Source organism: Strigops habroptila, chromosome 1 (assembly GCF_004027225.2).
Source record: "Strigops habroptila isolate Jane chromosome 1, bStrHab1.2.pri, whole genome shotgun sequence".
Taxonomy (NCBI): Eukaryota; Metazoa; Chordata; class Aves; order Psittaciformes; family Psittacidae; genus Strigops; species Strigops habroptila.
Window position 1 is genome coordinate 73,374,340 of NC_044277.2, and position 20,427 is coordinate 73,394,766.

At 39.3% G+C, this 20,427-nt stretch overlaps 1 protein-coding gene across 16 annotated transcripts in view; it reads left to right on the plus strand.

The window, feature by feature from the left end:
* The window catches only part of MARCHF6 (membrane associated ring-CH-type finger 6), a 59,001-nt gene that overhangs the window by 7,639 nt on the left and 30,935 nt on the right, over positions 1-20,427 (plus strand). For 3 of the 16 annotated variants that reach the window (XM_030484936.1, XM_030485014.1, XM_030485043.1), the window contains exons 1-5: positions 5,284-6,689; positions 8,426-8,525; positions 9,404-9,477; positions 17,164-17,307; positions 19,941-20,013. In XM_030484936.1, coding sequence (XP_030340796.1) covers positions 6,611-6,689; positions 8,426-8,525; positions 9,404-9,477; positions 17,164-17,307; positions 19,941-20,013 — 470 coding nt within the window. In that variant the 5' untranslated portion in view covers positions 5,284-6,610. Of the gene's footprint in view, positions 1-3,518; positions 3,722-4,254; positions 5,167-5,283; positions 6,690-7,907; positions 7,914-8,425; positions 8,526-9,403; positions 9,478-17,163; positions 17,308-19,940; positions 20,014-20,427 lie in introns of those variants that run through there. The other 13 variants (XM_030484980.1, XM_030485059.1, XM_030484971.1 and 10 more) reach the window with 9 other exon arrangements.

Below are 20,427 nucleotides of genomic sequence, written 5' to 3' on the forward strand. Positions count from 1 at the left end.
GAGAAGAATCAGTGAAGTTCTGAAAATACTTTCTTACTGTGTGGAAACAGATGTGTATCAATCACTCAAGTGTTACCTAGCTTGAAATCTAGACATATATAAACTGACTTGATTTCCTTATTAGTCAAAACCATTAAACAGTGATTTCTCCTGTAATATCATTCTAGAACAGTTTTTTTAAACTCTAGAAAAACCTCATCTCTCACTGAAAATGCTAGTGGGCATAGTTTTTTTCTTGGTTGAAACGTCAATAATCCGTAGACCAAACCCCAGTGCACAGCTTCCAAAATAAGCAGATCTGGAGGCTATATCATGGCTGTGTCTGATGGTGCTGAGCCATTTTGTCTGTCCCTAAATTTATGTTCGATGCAGTACTACTACATATTTTACAGCACACAGTAGGTGTGCAAAAGAGGAATCGCAAGTCACACTTTTATTCAGGAAGCTTGATTCCTCAGGTAGCTGCTGTTCATAGCCTAGCTCAGTATGAAGCAAACACCAGCAGGAAGGAAACACATTGGTCAATACTGAGGCTTCAGAGTCAGCATTTAGCACCAGTGCAACCGCCTGTGTCATGCTCCTGATGCAGCAGTAAACATCATTGCGTACACAGCACACCTGAGACTACATCTCCCTGTCTCCGTGCTGGGAATCTACCAGCACAGCAGCTACCTGCTGGTTGGGGCAGCTTTATGAGATGTAGTGGCAAAATGGCCAGTCACCAGGAAGCATATCCTCCAAAGGCCCTGCAGTGCATGGGGAAGAACCGGGGCGCCAGTGGCTTTCACCGTGTGTTTCTGTAGTCTACAAACCTTTGTGCTTTCTGATTGTGCCAGGCTAATTTTCTGGAGGCCGTACTTTGTGCTGTACATCAGAGTGCCTGCTCTAGCAGTTTTTCCTTTGCCATGGAAGTGCTAGACCTCCCTAGCAGTGGTGAATCAGTTATTCAGGAAGCAGATACATGTTCAGCCCAAATACTGACTTTTTTTTTCTTATAAACTGACATCCATTTGGGTTTCCTTAAGATAATCTATTGGTTTCCACATTTCTGTTACTTGCTGTTTGTAACCAGCTGAACCATTTTTGTGGTAAGTCAGGCAACCAGCTGAGGAAAAGAACTAGGACGGCACTGGAAAAAGCCAAACAAGTGGGAAAGAAAATAAATGTATTAGCATTTGCTTTTTCAATGCTCTGAACATTCAAAATAACTCTAAAAATGTAGGGGAAGCATTTTTATGAAGTCAAATGGGACAAAAGATGGAAATGTCACAGTGCAAATGCTGGATAGTTTTAATTTTGCAATTTTTATTTTGTATTCTTTTAATAGAGTTTTTGGAAAAAAAAAAAAAGATTTCTAAGCATTTAAATATTACAAACCCAAAATGTTTTACCAAAATAAACCCATGTTTAAAATAATCTTGTCTTTTTTCCACTCCTCCCACCTACTCTAAATATGCCCTTCTTTTTGCCATAACCTTCTCTGATTTGCGGTTACATCTATTACTGTCTTCAGTTTCCACCTGTAGAATTTCCGTATTTCCTCTGTTATCCAGATAACTTGTTTGGAGCAGACATTTTTGTTCCAGTACATTTGCTCAGTGGCTGTTGGCACTTGGCCTTGATGACAGTCAGAAGCTAATAACAATCTCATAACATTCTCCTCTGTACCAAAAATTACGAACTACTTAAGCCGTGGGTATTTCTCAGGCGAAGAACACCTAACATACTACCAAATACACAAGGATCGATGATACATTCACCAAAAACACCAAGAAGGCTGAGAAAGGTTTAATTTAATTTAACTTACAATAAAGTATTTTACTTTTTCCTTTTCTGTTTAAATTATAATGGCCTGCCTTCAGCTCGTGGTTACTGGTGAGCTGTAGTGTAGCCCATACTGAAGCACTAAGAACAAAATTTTGGGATTAATTCTCTCTAAATGCTGAGAAGACGGCATACATCTAGTATCTGTTATGTAATTTAAATGACTGAATAGATAGATACAGGCAGGAATGAAATTATTCACTGGCAACTTACAGCGACTCATTTCAAAGGGTTTCATCTCATTTAAAAAAGCCTACCATGAAAGACTGAAATTAGAGAATTATACGCATTAATCCTGCCATGGCTTCTTAAAAGTGAATTATATGATATTTAATTCATCTTTATCGCAGCAGAGTAATGACAATGGTTACATGTTTGGGAAATAAAGGGTAGGAATTATGAATGTACCTGGAAATTGAAGTGCCCCGTTTCTTGGTTTTTTAATCAATTTTTCCTTATTCAGACAAATTAAATACATTGGCATTTCTCATCTCCTCAGCACTGCGCTTGCACTTCTTAACATGCCAAGATAATTTGTCAAGATGAAAATAAGCTTACTTTTAAAATAAAATTGATTTTTAAAGTTTTAAGTAGGAGTTTTCTCGCCTTGCCTTTCTGAGACTGAGAACACGGAAGAGCTGAATGTAATAGCGTAGCCCACGTGTTTTATTGCAGCGCTTTGCTGTAATTATACAGCTACTGGAGAGCCACTCCAAGCCTTCACAATTTCCTGATCTTTTTTTGCTTACACAGACCAGTATCATATATCCCACCAGCTTGAGAAAGATACTATTGAAGGCACTGGTGTGGTTAAAGTTGAGGGAAAAAGAGTCATAAAATTGTAACTTGGGCACGTGCCACCTCTGCACTCCGAGTCCAGACTTGACCGGCCATCCACTCTGCTGCTGACACGATGGCCAAAGGCTTAATGCAAAGGATTTAATAACTGCTTGGACATTGAGACATGAAAGTTGCCACAACTCGTCGATCAACCAGAGGGGTAAAAATAGCTGCCACAATGGAATACAAAATAATACGTATGTGCACTTCATCAGTATGGAATTTCGCTTTATCCTTAATGAAACGAACTTCTGCTTTCTTCCTTAATAAGCTTCTTGCCAACTCACCAGAGGCCATCTGACAACCTTCTGTGCCCCCGGCAGACTACAAAGTTTTAATGTATGCTGTCTCAGCTACTTAGGCAGGCAAGACCTGAAAACATAAATTATTAAGCTAACGGAGGTTTTGTGTTTTACTCAAGAGCCCTATTTTCCTGTTGGAAATCTCAGGCAGAGCAAGGAGAGGCGGGGGTTGAAGAAGGGCACTCACAGGTAACACCTTCCGCCCGAAGGGAGTAGGAGGAGGAGGGCGGTTCGCAGGGCCAGCAGAGGTCAAGCTCCTGCGCCCTGAAGCACGCACCATCCCAAAAGCTTGGCACTCCAAGCTGCACGCAGTGTTTCCCCTTGGTTTGAGGTGCAATTTAGAACCTGTTTTAGCAGCAGTGTGCCTGACGCCCGTGCTCCGCCCGGTGCAACCGCTGCCCAAGCACGGACGCGTCCCTCTGCCGTGGCGTGCGCCTCCACGGATACCAACCGCCCCGTCCCGCTCGCCTTGGCCGGGTGCTGCCGGAGGGGGGCAGCCACGCAGACAGCGACCATCGGGCTGCCCCAACGCCGGGCCCGGCCCGCCGCACCGGGCCCCTTCTCCCGGGCCTCCCGGCGCCACCATCTCCGCCAGGCGGCGCCCGCAGCGAGCTTGGCGCTCTATCCCCGGCGGCTCGGTGGTGCGGTCTCTACGGCGCCCGCACCGCGTACCGGCGCGGCCCCGCCCCGCGCGGTCACACCACCCGCTCGGCCGGCGCTGCGTCAGCCCGGCAAGATGGAGACCGCCGAGGAAGGTAGCGCGCTCGCACCTCCGCCACCGCCGTCAACCCTCCGGGGCCCGGCCGAGGAAGGGCTCTGAACGGGCGGAGGGTGGGCGCGGGGCCGGGGGGTGCACCACGGGGCCCGGTAGCCGCCGGGCGGGCCAGTGGCTGTTTACGCACGGGTGGGGGTGCTCAGCGTACCGTGGCTGCAGGTGCCCGGGGCGCCCCCCCCCCACCCAGCGCCGTTCCTCTGCCGGGCCCGGCGGTGGGGCCGCGGCGGGTGGGGTGGGGAGTGAAGGCGGGCGGCGCGCGCGGGGGCTGGCGCGCGCGGGTGCCCCTTACATAAGCGCGGCCGTTGGGAGCCGGGCGGTGGGGGAGGGGCGGGCGGTGCTGTGGTAACCCCGCTCGCGGCGTGGGGCGGGCCGGTCCTTACCCGGTGCGGGCACCGTGCGGCTGCCGCCCGCCGCCTGCACCGCGGCGGCGTGAAGGGCCGTGAGGGAGGGACCTGTGTGAAACCCTCGCCGGGTCCCGGCTTCCTAGCGGGCAGACGCTGTTGTGCCCGGTCCTGGAGTTTAGCGAGCGCAAAATACCCGCTTTTAGCTGAGCAGTACGAGCAGCTTTAGCTGCTGCTTCTCTTGCAACGTTAACTTTGTTGTGTATGCTGGAAAAATGTGCTTGAGAAAATGCAGTAGTGAAATGATGACATGTCTCTCTGTGTCTTCCACAAGGAGCTAACACATAGCAACTTACCTCGTTTTAAAAAATAAGTTGTCAAAGAGGTCATAGTCATGTTCTTTAAGTGGGTAGTTCGCATTTTTAAGGGTATTGCTTTACGTGGGATCAAATGCGGGTATGTTTCAGCAGCACTTTTGCTCTGCTCAGAGAATGTTGAGGAACTGCGTAGTTGAAGCTGTTGATGCAGAACTTTGATAAGCCAGGAGTTCATACTGTGGTGTAAACCAAAATAAATAAAGGATACCTGTTGTGCCGTGTTTCTTGTAGTATTTGAGCTTTGTTTGTCATCCTTAGCGATAACTACAAACAGTTATTGCAGCAGGGAAGCAGTTCCAAGGGAAGTGCTTTGTGTCTTGGCTTTCATTTCTTTGGCATCATTTTGAATGTGGCTTTTTATCTGGTGGCGCTGGATTGTCCAGCTTGAGAGAATTAAAAAGAAAAAAGCTGCAAAACCATGAAACACTGGATGAAGAAAGACAGCACCTGGGTTGTGCTGTGGACATCTTTAGCGCTTGTCGAAACAGATAGTTTATCAAAATATTAGTGTGTTTAATATCTCACAACTTTTCAAACTGCTTGCTGCAACTCTGGCCTGCCTCTGTAGACCAGCAGTTGCTTACACTGGTGAAATTAACAAAGTGAAGCTTTGATTGCTTGGCCTTCAGTTGCCCGGAAAACCTGGACTGTTGCAAACAGTGGATTCTTGGAAATGTCCAACTGCATTCCCACCACTCCAGTAGTTGGTAAATCCATCTTGGTGGATTTAATTCGGACAGCATTGGTGGACCTTGTTACAGGCTGTTGTTAACAGTGGTAGTCTTTGATCGTACCTGCTTTCACAGACTACATGTATAATATGTACATGTAGTCTCAGATATTGTAGCGTAGCCTTATCAATGTTACCCTTGAAAGCTCTGAATAGTAGGATGAAAGTAACTAGTCTATATATACACTCACTTTCCATAAATACCACAAGAATGTTACAACTTCTACAGTTTCAAACTTCAGTTCCCACTATTAGAATTTCACAACACTTGCCAGGATGCTGAAGAGGCTTCCCAAGGTTATAAAGCTTTAAACAAGAGTAGCAGAAAAGACTGTGTTTGTGCCGTAAGGAAGAGGAAATCTGTGCTCTGGTGTTAGTGTGTGCCTGAACTTCTGCCATAAAGTGTCATATGCACTTCCCTAGCTATTGATAGGCCACTAACAACATTACGATCATTGTGTTTCTGGTGGGTTTTGTGCTTGACTGAATTGCATTGTGGAGCTAGGAAATGTGACTGGATGGTGAGAGCTCAGACAGGAGAGGCCATCTAGGGTAATAAAGGTTAGACCAAAGCGTCAGCTTCGCCTCAGAATGAAAGTTTCTTCTCTGTAACACCTGAAAGCACCAGATACCAGGTTTTGCTGAGACGTGCTTCTGTTTCTTTCTAGTTAAATCAGTTTGTTGCTAAATAGCATAACCTTCGCTTTTGAACACTACAGCAGTGAACATCCAGTTAGAGAGGTGATAGGCAGGGAATCGCTCCCTGGGGGAACAAAAAAGAACTGTATTACTCAAGGTCATTCTTTCCAAAACAAATGCATGAAGGACGGGGCACAAAGTGTGCGTGCAAGTGGAAAAACAGCGTGTATGACGCAGTGGAATTCCCTCTGAATGTGACAGTAGGTCATAAGTAGCTTTACGTGTTGAGTCTCAGCAGGGTTTATTGATTTGAAGCTATCGACTGCTTAACAGTCCAGGTTGTTAAACTCATAATATGTTTATTTGGATTTATAAAACAAGTGGGAATATTTAGAAAATCTCACATCCTTTAAAAAAATAAAATTTAGGTTTAACTTATTTTAGTAAGCTAGCAAATGAAAACCTTTTTCAAAGAAAGAGTGTATTTGCTTTCGGTAAAGCAAAGTATGGGTTTTTTTCTCAACAGTCTTGAGGATAAGTGAACTGCTGTGGAAGCCAACAGACCATTAATGAGTGGGTTCACAGAGCTCTGGGGCTCTTCCAGAGAGTAGCGTGCTCTTAACTTGCTGTCTTTGGTGCCAGAGAGCGTTCTTAGAGCAGTGGTTTCACATCCTGTCTCTTGTGCTTGTCTGACCCTTTATGAGGCTCATCCAGTGTACAAAGTTGTCAACTTGCTATAGTTGAAATAGCTCTGTTGGAAGCAATGCTGGAGGAAGGTGGGCATGCCGCAGTTGGTGCGTCGGTCCTGCCTCTCAGATGAAGAGACCTGTCCTGTGCCGTCATTTGGAAATACTCTCTATGATAAAAGAATCATTTGTTAGGTGAAGTAGTGGGTCTGGTTGGCCTTGTCATCAGAGAAACCAGGGACTCTTGATGTTTGCAGCGATATGTCATTGCTCAATACGGCTGTGACAGAAGTGCTCTTTATGTCTCTTCGTAGCATCTTTAATGTGGTATTGAATACATGGTTTTGTTAATTCTGGGGTTCTGGCCTATGCAAATAAATTCAAATCTCTCTTTTACGGGTAGAAAATTAATTTTTTTACTTTAGAATCATTTGGATTCTTGCACTTTATGTGTAGAAACTATTCTAATACTGTGCAAACTATGGATATAGAACATTCACATTTGAATGTTTGGTACGTTTTGGAACTTTTTGTAAAAAAACATTAACTTTTGGAGGTTTCAGCCAAGAACAAAGATAAGTGGTTCAGACTTGAAACTGCATATTTTCAGTATTCGTACATCAGTACTTTAAGCTGGTAATTTTCTAGCAAGGATCTCTGATGTGTTACAGTTTCTGCATGTTACAGTCATGCGGGTTTGCTGAATGGTGGTTGATAGAGGAGTAATTTACAAAAGAGAAAACCCTGAACTTAAATCTTCAGGAAAAAAAAAAAAAAAAGGATGGTTTATGTTTGTTTCCTTAATAAAAGTAAAAGAAAAAGGGAAGATACCATCTCTCCATGAGTAAATTTACTCAGACAAGTTGTGGATGCCCATCCCTGGAAGCATTCAAGGCCAGGTTGGATGAGGCTTTGAGCAGCCTAGTCTGGTGGAAGGTGTCCCTGCCTGTGGCAGGGGGGTTGGAACTAGATGATCTTTAATGTTGCTTCCAACCCAAACTTGTCTTATGATTCTATGAAATCAAATACTTGGTTTTTATTTATATTTAGTTGTGTGTTAAAATGCTCTGGATAACTGAATGGTATTAAAATACCATCTGCTCTTTAGAGGGAGAGGTTTACACTCACTTTTTCATCTGTAAAACATCTTGCAGTCTTTAGTTGTAAGAAAATGTCAAAAAAAGAATAAAAAAGGTGCGGAACCTACTGAAATATTATTGAAATTGAAATCACGAAATAAGAAATGGAAAATGTCTTTCCTTTTGTAACTAGACTGTAGACTCCTAAATGGATGGACTTGTTCAACCTGGGTAACCCACAAAACTCACCTAATACTCACAGAATACCTATTTCTGTTTATTTTTATGGATTATTTTTTTCCTTTAATCAGGAGCACCAAGGACCATCCATGTTAGGTTCAAGAGCAGCAGGTGGCATGTCTAAGTCATTGTTAGATCTTGGTAAATCTCTTCTTCTCAGTCTCCATTTAAGTTGTCCAAAACGCAACTGAATTTTTTTCCATTTTCAAATCTCCACTTGCAGGAAGATTATCCTGAACGGTTTATATGTTGTTTTAGTGATAACTTTTTTAGGCACAGAGCACCTCTGTGTGTAGTTTTACTGTATCTATTTCCTAGAAATCTTCAAAATATAATGTTTCGGGGTTTGTTTGTTTGGTTTGGGGTTTTTTTTTTTAATAACACAACCAGGCAGATAACATTCTGCTTGCTTTTTTTGGTGATCTCTTAGTCTTCATGTCTTGCCTCAGATGAAATCTGTCTTTTGTCCTCTTTCAATGTATTCTAGTTTGATTTTGCTACATGGTGAAGCTTCTAGAATTGATCTGTATAATTTGTCTTGTAAAATTGAGTTCTTTAAGCAGTAGTGTAATAAGCTTTATGTCCTTGTCAGCAGATATATGCAGAGTCTGCCGGTCTGAAGGAACTCCTGAGAAACCCCTCTATCATCCATGTGTGTGTACTGGCAGTATTAAATTTATTCATCAGGAATGGTGAGTTCTGTCTTCGTGGGGCTTTTAATTTTTATATTTTTTTTTTTTTAATAAAACACATCATATGTTTCTAAAACCAATACTTCCCAACTCTTCAGATTAACTAGTAAGAAAATCCAGTTTTCGCCAGGAATGTGTTAGGGGTTTGATATTTTTTACATGGTGGTTCATTACAGTTCAGATTTAGTAATTATATATGACAAGGAAGTACTGGCAATTGTTTGTGTTTAGGACTACAGTTCTGCTCATATGTCAGCTTTATGAAAGCTAAGCAGAAAAGTCAGTATGCAGTCAGTGGGCTTTTTCTGCCCACTTCTAGTTGTGAATAAAAAGAAAACTAACCTCACAGCAAGAAATAAAAATACCCTAGTACTTTTGGGTCATTTTGAGGTGTGTGTTTGATCAAGGAAATGCTAAAGTGAAAACAGTAATTCTGGCCTAAAGCACACATTCCTTTTGATGGTATTTTAATAGCCATTTTTTTGCATATACAAGAGTTCTAAATCTTAGCTGTGTGCATATATGTGTCATGTCAAAGTATTTATAAGGAATAGTGTCACTTGTGGGTGTCCGTGCTGGGATGTATGCTTCAGTTTATTAACCTTTTCGATAACGTACTCTAAGAATGTACTTTATCAATAATGTAAGTGATGGAATTGAGGAATTGCTATTTTTCATAGTCAGCTTGTCTTTATAACTTTGTGAAACTTACTCGATGGCCTAAATGGACTTAATAAGCATGCTGATTGAAGTCCTGCTTGATAGTACAAATAGCCTGATTTATGTTTGAAAACAGAGAATTAGCATGTTTTCCTTTAATGGAGGGGTAAAGTGAGAGATGTAATAGCATGTGTTAATATGATCACTTTTTATTGCAGCTTAGTTCAATGGCTTAAACACAGCAGAAAAGAATACTGTGAACTATGTAAGCACAGATTTGCTTTCACACCAAGTAAGTATGTTTTACTGCTCCTATTTTTTCAGAATTCCTTTTGTTATTTTTTTCTTAGTATGTATGAAGTGATTTCTTCTTCACTCAGCATGGTAGATCCAGACTTGCATTTTAATTTACACGTTCTTGTTTGAATTGCAGTTCTTACGCATATTATTGCAGGCTGTGAATTGTTTAAATAACGGATAATCTGGTGCTTTCGTAATCTTACGTGAGCCATAAAAGAAGTGTTATTCTGTACCTTTTCTGACTGCCTCAGTCCCATTCTTTTGTTGCCAGCATTACAGCATATGGCATGTTTTCAGCTTCATTGTTAAATTTGAGTGTTTGGAAATCTGACTGTTAAGGTGAAACCACAGCAAAATTTGAATTTGAAAAACAGTTGTTAGTTACCTTTGAACTATCCATCTGCAACACTACCACCTGGCTTGTGTCAGTTTCAATTCAAATGATCTTGACAGATAATGCAAATAATTGCTCCACTTGTATTTCAGTCAAAATACAGTAAATATCCCGTATTACATCGCCTGTTGTGTTAGATTCCTCTAAATAAGTTAGGCAGCTTATGATGAATGACTGTATATAGTTCCCAGAAGATTCTTAATTACATTCTAACCGATAGTAGTAGAAATAAATGAGGTCATTTGGATTGGTGGCAGGCTAGCTCAATATTTAGTATTGCCAACTTACTGCCTGTTGAACAGGTAAAGCGGTTCTTGTGTACATGTTTTCCTCATTAAATTTATTCGTGTCAGTTCTTTACAACTGCTGAGCTCAGTTCTCCGTGGTGCAGACATGTATTTAAAAAAAAGGAACTAACTCACTCATGAGTATCTGCACTATACATGTCTCAAGAAAAAGAGGACATGAAGTTCTAATTGAAATGCACTTTATACATGTGTTACTATTTGCACTAGAAAGTTTATTCACTGTCCGTGTCAACAGAAGTGTTCCTGCAGAAGTTTAATCCTTGCCTGATACAGCTGCTGCCAGCACAGCTTGTAATGTAGTTGCAGATTATGGACATATGAGAAAACGTGTTTGAATTGCTGTGGTTTTAACAAGTTAACACTTGTCAGAGGAGCCTTGAAATTGGTAATAAGTGAACCTTTTTCTTCACTATGTAATAGAGTACTTCCTCCACATTCAGCCTGTAGCAAAGGTCTCCTTATCCTCCTGTCACACACTGGCCACTCCCCAGGCTGAGCACCCTCAGCTGATAATGTTTTCTTCTTGGCTTTCCAATTGCACAGTGTGGTTTGTTTTTTGTTTTTCCTTTTCTACCAGGCTGCACACGGTGGTAGCATATGTCAGGTATCTAGCAGAGATTCCTTCAGCCCTCTCTACTCAGCATGTCTTGTTTCATTGTTTCCCTCACACTCAACACTCATGCAGTTACAGTTTCCTTAGTTTCTCTTATCCTTCTTTATTTGGACTATAATGTGGATGTCCAGTCTGGAAGCTGGGTCTGCGTGTGGGAGCTGGGAAAGAGTCACCGGTGCTGGGGAGAGAATGATAAGGCAGAGGCAGGACTGATGTATATGTCAGTCATCCAGAATGAAGTTGGATCTGACCTAAAACTGTGTCATGTTTAAAGCACTTTCAGATACAATTCACCACAGGATGTGGTTGCATAAACACATGTACATAATTAGAATCTGTGCTTCAGCAGACACGCAATAATAGTGCAGAGAATAATAGTGCAGTAATAGCAGCAACTCCTCTTTTAGTTTAGCTTGGTTTTCTTGTTAAGGCTGTTGCTGTCACCCTGTTGAAAAGGCTTCTTTGCTGGCATAACTTTTTGCATATGGAGCATTCATAAAATATTCCTAGACCATATATTCTTTAAGTTCTATAACATCTTGTGACTTCTTTGGCACCTGAACTACAAGGTTAGTTACTGTTTGTAGAGGAAGGAAAGAGAGTAGAAGGTTCAACTTGCATCTTGGCAGGAGTACAAAGGAACTGATTTTTCTTCTGAATAATAGCACCATTCTCTAAAAATGTTTAGTCATGTAGGCAAATGACTCCATTTTCAAATGCACACTTCAAAGCTAAATTTTTTATGTTTTAAACATTCGTTTTCTGCAGTTCTCCAGTTATGAATTAATATAGCTATTTTAAAAAGTGATTGCTCCTTTTTAACCTGGATGCTTTCTTTCTGAGTTTTTAAAGAGCTAACTACTCTCTATTCTTTTCCTCCCTACACACGCATTTTCTTTTGTCATGTGCTAGGGTGCACTTTTCTTGATGCTACACTAAAGGTTCATAAGCACTGACCCGTGAAAGGCTGTATTTCCCAAGAGAAGATAGTTTTCAAAACTTCTCTTTTCTGTAGAAGGTAACAGTAACATAAATATTTTCAAAAACACAAATATGGAAGTAGACTAGCCTGATCTTTGGCTGGAGATTGGGATGGGTTCATTTCTCTGCTTCCTAGGTGGTCAATATGATGTCACAAGCATAGTTAATACAAAGATTGTAAAATAGAAGGAGGGTACATGGATAGGATATTCTTCAGTTTATAAATTATTTTATAATAAACTTTTGATTTGTGCATGCAGAGTTTCTAGTTCAAGGCTTGCATGCATTTGGACCTCGCTGTATTGCTGTAATCCTGTTTTGTTACTGTTCTTCCTCTTTCTTGTTGTTTGCCACCTTTGTTCATGTGTAACAGTTAATATGAAAGTTTGTTGGATTGGGAACTATTTGTTTCTTGGATCATTTGGATTGATTGGGCTCCTAAGATATCCTATGGCATACTGAGATTCTCCACATTAACTACTCATGGTTGTTTGTTGTTTGGGTTTTTTTTTTAAATTAACCCATAAGCCTTGATACTTTTTTTGATCATCTTTAAAACCTTTTGGATGTGACTAACATATCTAGCTTAATGTGAAAGTGTTTATGGTTCATAGATTTTAAGGCAAAGAAAAATGAGTATCTCTCTGACATAACTGTAAATTATTGAATTATATATTCATATTTTTAAGAAACTTGTGCAAAAAACACCACTTAGTAATTGCATGTTGTTTGTAGACTTCATTAAGTTCCAAGCTTTTGGCCCTTTTATTTTGTACAAAATTATCTGTAGGAAGCTGTGTAATTATACTGAGTGACCCATTTTGATGGGCTTGTCATTTGAAGTAATTAAGATTTTATTGAAGGATATAATGGGCTGATTTTTTTGCCTGTTCATTTTGACGAACTTTAACACAGTAGCCCATAGCTTCAGCATTTCTAGAAACTGTAGTTTGGAAAAACAAACTTCTGAAAGAAAAATTCAGTATGTCTGCTGCCAGCTCCAGGGTGTAGGGTAAACATACAGGTGAAATACATGAGTGTCATGTCATATGTCTTGTTAGACCCATGGCTTGCATGAGAAGGGGTGGCATTTTTCTCCTTCTACCTTAGCAGTCTTCAGCAAGTCTGTGTATGTTTCAGAAGTGTGAAACATAAAACCAGAATGGCTTGTGTTGGAAGGGTCTTTTGAAGATCATCTTATCCAGCACAAAGAGTAACTCGCAACCCCTGTTTTGCCAAACCAGTGCTTTAACCCATCATCTATAAAACACAAGGTTTTTACTTGTGAGTTATATAGTCTCATTTCATGATCAGTGCACGTGGATGATGGAGGTGGCATGTAAATGGCTTGCAAGTGTAATAGTAAATAGCAAATCTATGGGTAAGAGGACTGTTAAGTGTGCAGATTCTGTGAAGTAGGCTAAATGGCTGTTTCACCTAATCAAAGAAGATGTTTTAATTTCTTCCACACTAGGCCTGCACCCGTTTAGGTTATGGGCACGTAAATAGGCAGACTTGGATGGGGAAAGAGTGAGAACTGAAATAGGATGCAGTTGCATTGTGGCAGCTGTGGAGAAAAATAAGACTATTTGAAAAATTTAAGCCTTCATAATAAATAGTGATGGAGGTTTTGGTATGTCAGAAGGCTGTTGTTTTTCTAGTTTCTTTCTGCAGCTCTGTTGTCCTCAGCCCTTAGGAGACAAGGAAAGTCTTGGAAGGTTGCTTTGGGACCAGTTGCACATTGCTGATGATTCATTGCAGAGGTGGGCTTGTACAGAGATTCTACTGCCGATGTGGGACAGGAAAGAGGAGCAAGAGAATTCCAGAATTAGGAAGAGCCTCGTGTTCTGTCTAAGTTGGTCATTTTTTTCTGTTGTGCAGGTGGCATTTATAACTACAGAAGGTGCCAGTGCTCCTGGTGTGGCTGCTGCTTTTTTTCCTTTTTTTTTTTTTTAATACAAGCAACAGAAGTGAAATATGAAACTCTTCATGCTTACTAATATTTATAATTATCATTACGTGTTACATTATTGTAACAGAACATATTCAAAAAGCCCCTGTTATTGCTCAGATACTGCTCTGATAAGAGTTCCTTTCTGTACTGCCTGTGCCATGACCAAGTATCTCTCATATCTCCTTGCAAGGGAAATTGTGAGAGGTTAAATTGAAAGTTAGTTTGTTTTATTTCTTTGTAAGCTTGGTATGAGTTAGAGCATTCAAGTTGAGCAGATTCTCCCTGTTGTGTTTGTTGAAATAAAGTTGTATGATGTTTTTACTAAATAGCCTCTGAGGAAATGGGAATGCTGAGAAAGCTTCCTGTAATAAACTAAAGGTATCACTTTGGGAACTTTTTTTCCACTTTCCTGTTCTGGATTTTTTTTGTCAGCTGAAGTCTGTTTTCAGACTGTTTCCTTGAAAACTACGTATCATTATTGTCTGCATTTTTCCTTATTTTCTTCTAGGAGAAGGAACATTTCGAAATACAGCCTTGTGGTTTTCCTACCTTATTTGTGTCAGTGTAACAGCAGTTTTTTGTCCTAAGCTGTCTGGTTTGGAGAAACAATATTAATGTTTGTGTTCATGAAAATCTTAGGCTTAATGGGGGGGAACTTGGGTTGAACAAAAACCCACGCCCAGAAAACAACCACCCAAACCTAGTATTCAGAAATAAAACAGCAGGTGTGACCTGAGTATCCAAAAAGCTTTCTAGTCCATGGCCTGGACAGCTAAAGCTATGAAAGCTCACTTATACTCAGCCAAAGTCTGTTTGAATTTCTTGCTATAATAGAAAAAAGCTATTGTTTTAATTGGACTCTAGTAGAGAGACTTTTATTTGGACAAACTGTGGTAAATAATACAGGAAATTTGTTTCTCAAACTGAATTAGGAAAGATTACTGAGATGGGAATTAAGGGATGAAGGAAGGATGAGGAGAACAAGTGTGTGAAAGGGAATGAAGAGGATATATATTGTGGTGACAGGGGTCAAAGTCTCAGGCCTCACAGTGGTGGTGGAGAGTGGATAAAGAGGTGGAATGTGGAGAGAAAATGGCAGTAGGTGATAGACAGAAGCAGGAGGATTAGCTGTGAAAATCACTGGCAGCAAGCTTCAGTGCTGCAGTGTGCTTGCACACTGGGGGTTCCTCTTGTCCTAGGAATTTTTGCATTTCATTCACCAAATGTTGTAGGACATAGGAGGGCTTTATTTTATCATCATGGTATAAAGCTTCTGGTGGTAGAAGCTTTATATGTTTTGAGCTGTGGCAAAGGAAAATCAGCAGTCTTCCCCTGTCCCACTCTCAACTCCTGAAATCATCAAAAATCACCAAATTGTTACAATTTGGGGGATGTAGCTTGTCTTTGAGTAGTAGATATGCTGTGCATTTATTTGAATGCTCAGTTGTAATCCTAAAGCCTTTAGAAAAATGAGTATGTAAGGCTGCTAACTTTTACAACCACTTCAGCTTTCCTGAGTTGAGATGGGCATCCTTTTTGTACAATCCCTTGTGTGAGGGTTGAGTAATTCCTGAAATATGCAATTTTTTAAAAAAAACTTTAAACCCTCCCGACTTCTCCGTAACAAATGATTAATGCAAAGTTAATGTTTTGCATGTAGCCTCTGTTAAAGTTCCAAAGTGTTGACTAAAATGCATTTTTGTAAAATGAAAAACATAAGCCTCCAAGTATCCGAGTTCAGTTTTGTTTCAGCTGGCATTTTCTATAATACTACCAAATTGTATACTAAGTCTATTTCTGTAATAAGAAAATTGTAAGTTGGTAGGTAGTGTCAAAACAAATTTCTGTCCTGCTTTTCATTTACTGCTTTATTTTCTCAGCTACACTTCCCTAGTTATGAATTCCAGTTCCTTGCCAGATACCTGACAACTGAGAACCTTTGAAGTTTAAAACAAGTTACTATTTGTCTTATGGTTACTGTTTTGTTGTTAATTTGTGTCAAATATAATCCACATGTTGAAATGCACCAAACTCTCTACACTTGTTGACTGCTTACACATGTTGATACTGCTTTTCTATGTTCTTGAGGGCTTTTTTGCAATATAGAAACTAACGGAAATGTCGCTGGAGATAAAAGAGAGGTTTTTTTTCTCCTACAGAAGCTTCCTTTCTGAGATTAGTAAAAGGATGATTAGGAGTGTAGGTAAAGGTAGTAGAGATGTTCGTTAGAAAAAACGGGGGGATGCAAGTGGGTTGTATGAAGCAGTATTTCTCAGACTTTCAAGTCAAAGGGTTGTCCATGAGAGGGAAGGAAAACTTTTCTCTAGTCATTCTTATAAAACTTACATTTCCTCATGTACATACAAGCATGTGATTTTTATTTGTTGTTTCTTTTCTTTTTGGAAAATAGTCCATTAATTAAATGTGTGAAAGTCATTGAGCTCAGCTGTTTCCAACATGACTTAAAGGTCCAGGCAGCAGTGTCTTTGTGCAACTCCTAACTGTAGTTTATCTTTTTTATACAAATCTGTGATTTACGCTGTGCATAACCACTTCTGGGTGTCCATGTACATGTGTAAAAGCTAAAGAAATATAATGAAATCATTAGAGATAAATGTTTTCTAATTGTTTGCAAAAGAAGCAGCTCTGTCACTATTTTTCTTGGCTTTTGAGTAAGAACAGGTTTATGTAATATGTAGGTGTTGAATTTAAAAAGTTGAAAGTGTGCTGTTATGAAAATGTCTGTAGTGGCTGAGAGATTTGCATTGTGTTCTGTAATAGGAGTGACCTTTAAAGAAGTCTTGCATGGTATGAAATAGACATCTATTGAAAGTAAAAGGCATTCTGTGTAAATTTCAAGGTCTGTAGATACTTAATCAGGTCCCTTCTGTTTTCCTGACTGTGAGGTGCTCTCATTTTGCTGCTTTTTTTTGGTTTTGTGCTGTTGGATAGCAAATGGGAATCTAAATTACCTAACACAAAGAGTTTGTCAGTATGCAAAACTGCTAATTGCACATGTTCCTTGTAGTCTTTCCTTGAACTAAGTTTATAAATAGCAGACAAGGATATCTTTGAGGTACTGCCGAGTAGGAGAGCTACTGTATTTATAATCTGCTTTTTCTTGCAGGCTTGAGCTTATTTTGAGATAATCAGTTTACAGTTGATAAAGTTATTAAGAAAACTTACCTAAGTCAAAAACTAGCATGGAGTTTATTAATTTTCCTATTCCGCTCAGTACACAATGTAACAAATGTGTCATGCGAAGTTTTTTTCTGGTGTTTGTTTGGGGTTATCTCTTGGGAATCTGTAAAATGTGCTTATTCTTCTAGTAAGCTTTTGCCAAATACAGGCATTTGGTAATTGGCAGGACTTTTACATAAATGCTTCTTTAAAGGAAGAACTGTTTCATAAGTGCCTTTTCTACACAGTTTATTCCCCAGATATGCCTTCACGGCTTCCAATCCAAGACATCTTTGCTGGACTGGTTACAAGTATTGGCACAGCAATACGATACTGGTTTCATTATACACTTGTGGCCTTTGCATGGTTGGGAGTAGTACCTCTTACTGCATGTAAGTATTAATTTTTTGTACTGTAATAGTCTTACAGGCAGGAAAATATGCCACTTCCTGCAGCAAAGTTTTGTGAGACCATTGATGGTTTATTAAAAAAAAAAAAAAAAAATCATAAATTTGAAGACATTATTTCCGTTGTTTTTTTGCTTCGAAGTTCTAGCTGCTTGACTCTTATGCCAGTAATGCAATGCAGGAAGGTGTTAAGAGAGAGAAGAAAATGCATGAAAGGGCTTTTAAACTTCTTATTCCAATAAAATACCTCTTTTCAATTATCTTATTTCATGGAATCTTTTATTTGACACCATTTATTAATATTAGGATAGAAGAATTGTCCTGTTTTTTCTAACTATCTATAAATCAAAGTTCAATATTTATTCTTACTTTTTAGTATGAAACCCAAAGTCCCTTTAGAGTCATACATAAATTGATTAGTAAAACTCCTCTTAAAAAAAATCTCAAACAAAGGCCTGTGAGTACTAAAGGAATTCGGTAGAAAAAGAGCACACGTATTTAAATTACTGTAGTATCCAGTTTGAAATTTACTTTTCAAAAATAAACAGAAAGAGAACTATTGATGTTTCAACAAGCTAAGAATATAGAGAAGATGAAAAGAGGTAAAAGGGATATAGTGTTCAGTCAAGGAAATGATTGGTAATGGATCTTTCCAAACAGTAATATACCCCTTGAACAAAACAGCACTGAGCCAGTAAATGCATCTCCCAAGACAGTTTCTCAATATATTCTGTGCTTTTGTTTGTAGCTGGCACTGGCTTAGTTTGGGAATAGCACAATACTGGCAGCAGCTATGAAAAAGTGATCCTGTTTCTGCTGCCTCTCCTTCCTGTGCAAGAAAAAGAGCTTTTGGAGGCATTGAGTAAACAAGATTCACAAATTGCATTAGAACTAAAAAAGATTTGAAAATTCTTCCTTAGGTTTTTAGAAGAATCTTGGTTTTCTACCATTGTCTTTCAAAATGCAGATGTTGTGCATTTTTCTTACTAAAACTTCTGAAGGACAGCAAAATTATATTCAGTAGATTAATTAAGGTAGTTATGTTTCATAACTGTCTGGAAACCTGATGCTGGCTCTTCAGTAGCACTGAAATGTTACCAGAAGTTACCACCTACATCATTGTTATATAAGAGTTGGGGGTTTTTTGTTTGGTTTGGTTTTTGTTGGGTTGTTCTTTTGGGGTTTTTTTTGTTGTTTTTTGTTGTTTACAAATGTCACTTTTGGGTTTTCATACTCATTTAATAAACCAGTATAACTAACCTATGATTTGGATTTATGAGTGACCATTTTGTTTTATGGAGGGTTTTTTTTTACTTTGTCTTAATTTTCGTCTCTTAACGTTGCACATGTACCTATGTTTGTGGGTTCCTTTAAGAATTCGTGTACTGTGAAGGGTACCATATTTGCACAGGATGATATCCAATGTGATAGAGACATTCAGTCTAACAAACCTTGAAAAATCCATTTACTTCTGAAATGTGTCAGTATCTGTCTTGGATTGATTTTATATAGTTCTTGTCTTCTTACTTCAAATGCCTGTAATGTAATCTTTCATTTTCTGTAATACTTAAATGCTTTTTAATGTAATCTTTTGCCTTCTCTGTTTCTCTGATATGGCTCACACAATTTTGTGGGACTGGCTTCATAAGGAATATTATTCTCGTTATATCTGGAATAAAAAAGTGCAGCATAAAAAACTTGTCAAACATACCAAATGAGATATATGGTTGAACAAATTTGTCTTCCAGATTAACTTGCTAATCATGCAGTTTTCCCATTGTAGGATAAATTCTACATTTTTTTTTTGGTAATTTCACTTCTTTATTGTGTACATGCCGTATCTGGTTAGTAAAAGGAATCTATCTGTCTGCATACCTTCGGCCTAATCCCAGCAGGTTCTGATATGCTGTTGTGTTAACACAAAGCATATTTACATTAGTGCATGAAAAAGCCGATTATACAAAATTATGATCTGTTCAGAGGAGTAGGATTGATTGGGCCAATTTAATCCAAAGTGGGTTTATTCTCTGTGATAATTCTATTTAGCTCATGGTTCCTACAGTGAAATACCCAAGGTACCTATACAGTACATGGGGTAAGAAAGAGATGTATACCCTGAGTAAAGTTTATGTGTGCATTAAAACAGTAGGAAATGCTAAAGTGGGAGTCGGGTTATCTGAAGTGCCTTCTTTACCTTAAACTTTAGAAATTACTGTTCACACACCTATATATGGCACACAAATATATTTTTCTGGAGTGATTCGGCTGCCATTTAGAAAAAGAATATATAGATGGAAGAGAATGGTTGTATAAGTGTTTCATGTAATTGTGTAGCAGCTAAAAGTGTGGAGATGTGTGACAGGACTATTTAAATTGGCATGAGTAAAGTATGAATGGAATTGCTTATGTGAGCAGCAGAAGCAGCAGCAGGAAAATGGCTAAAGGAGTATTTGCTGTTTGCCAAAGAGCACTGTATATTGTTTTCATTCAAATCTAGAGGGAAAACAGACTAATAAATTCAGTTAGGACACCAGGTGAATAGAGGATACCTATGGTCCTTTCCAAGTGCAGCTGTAACCAAAATCTAATTTATACCATGCTTCTGTTTGTACATGCAGGTCGTATCTACAAGTGCTTGTTTACTGGCTCTGTGAGCTCACTACTGACACTGCCATTAGATATTCTATCAACGTAAGTACTTAAACAGTTTGATACAAACAACTTTTCCAGTCGGATTGCTGTGAAAATGGTTGCTTTGGAACTTCACGCCCCTTTTTTCCAGTTGTGCTTATTATCTTCCATCATCTCACGCGAGCAGCTGCCCGTTACCCTTTGCAAAATGAGATATGTAGCCAAAGTATTAGGGTAGAAATCATTTTACTTTGAAATTCTGTTATTCAGGATCTTTGGAAATGGAAAACTGATTTTACAAAATGGGCTCCAGGTAATGAAGATTCGTATTTAAAGCCAAAAAAACTTCCACTGCAAAATTACATGTAATAATTTAAAAAAATTAATTTCCTACAGTTTGAATCAGATGCCACATAGTAGAATATTAATATATATTGCTAATAATATTAATGTCACATCATGTTTGCTTTGTTA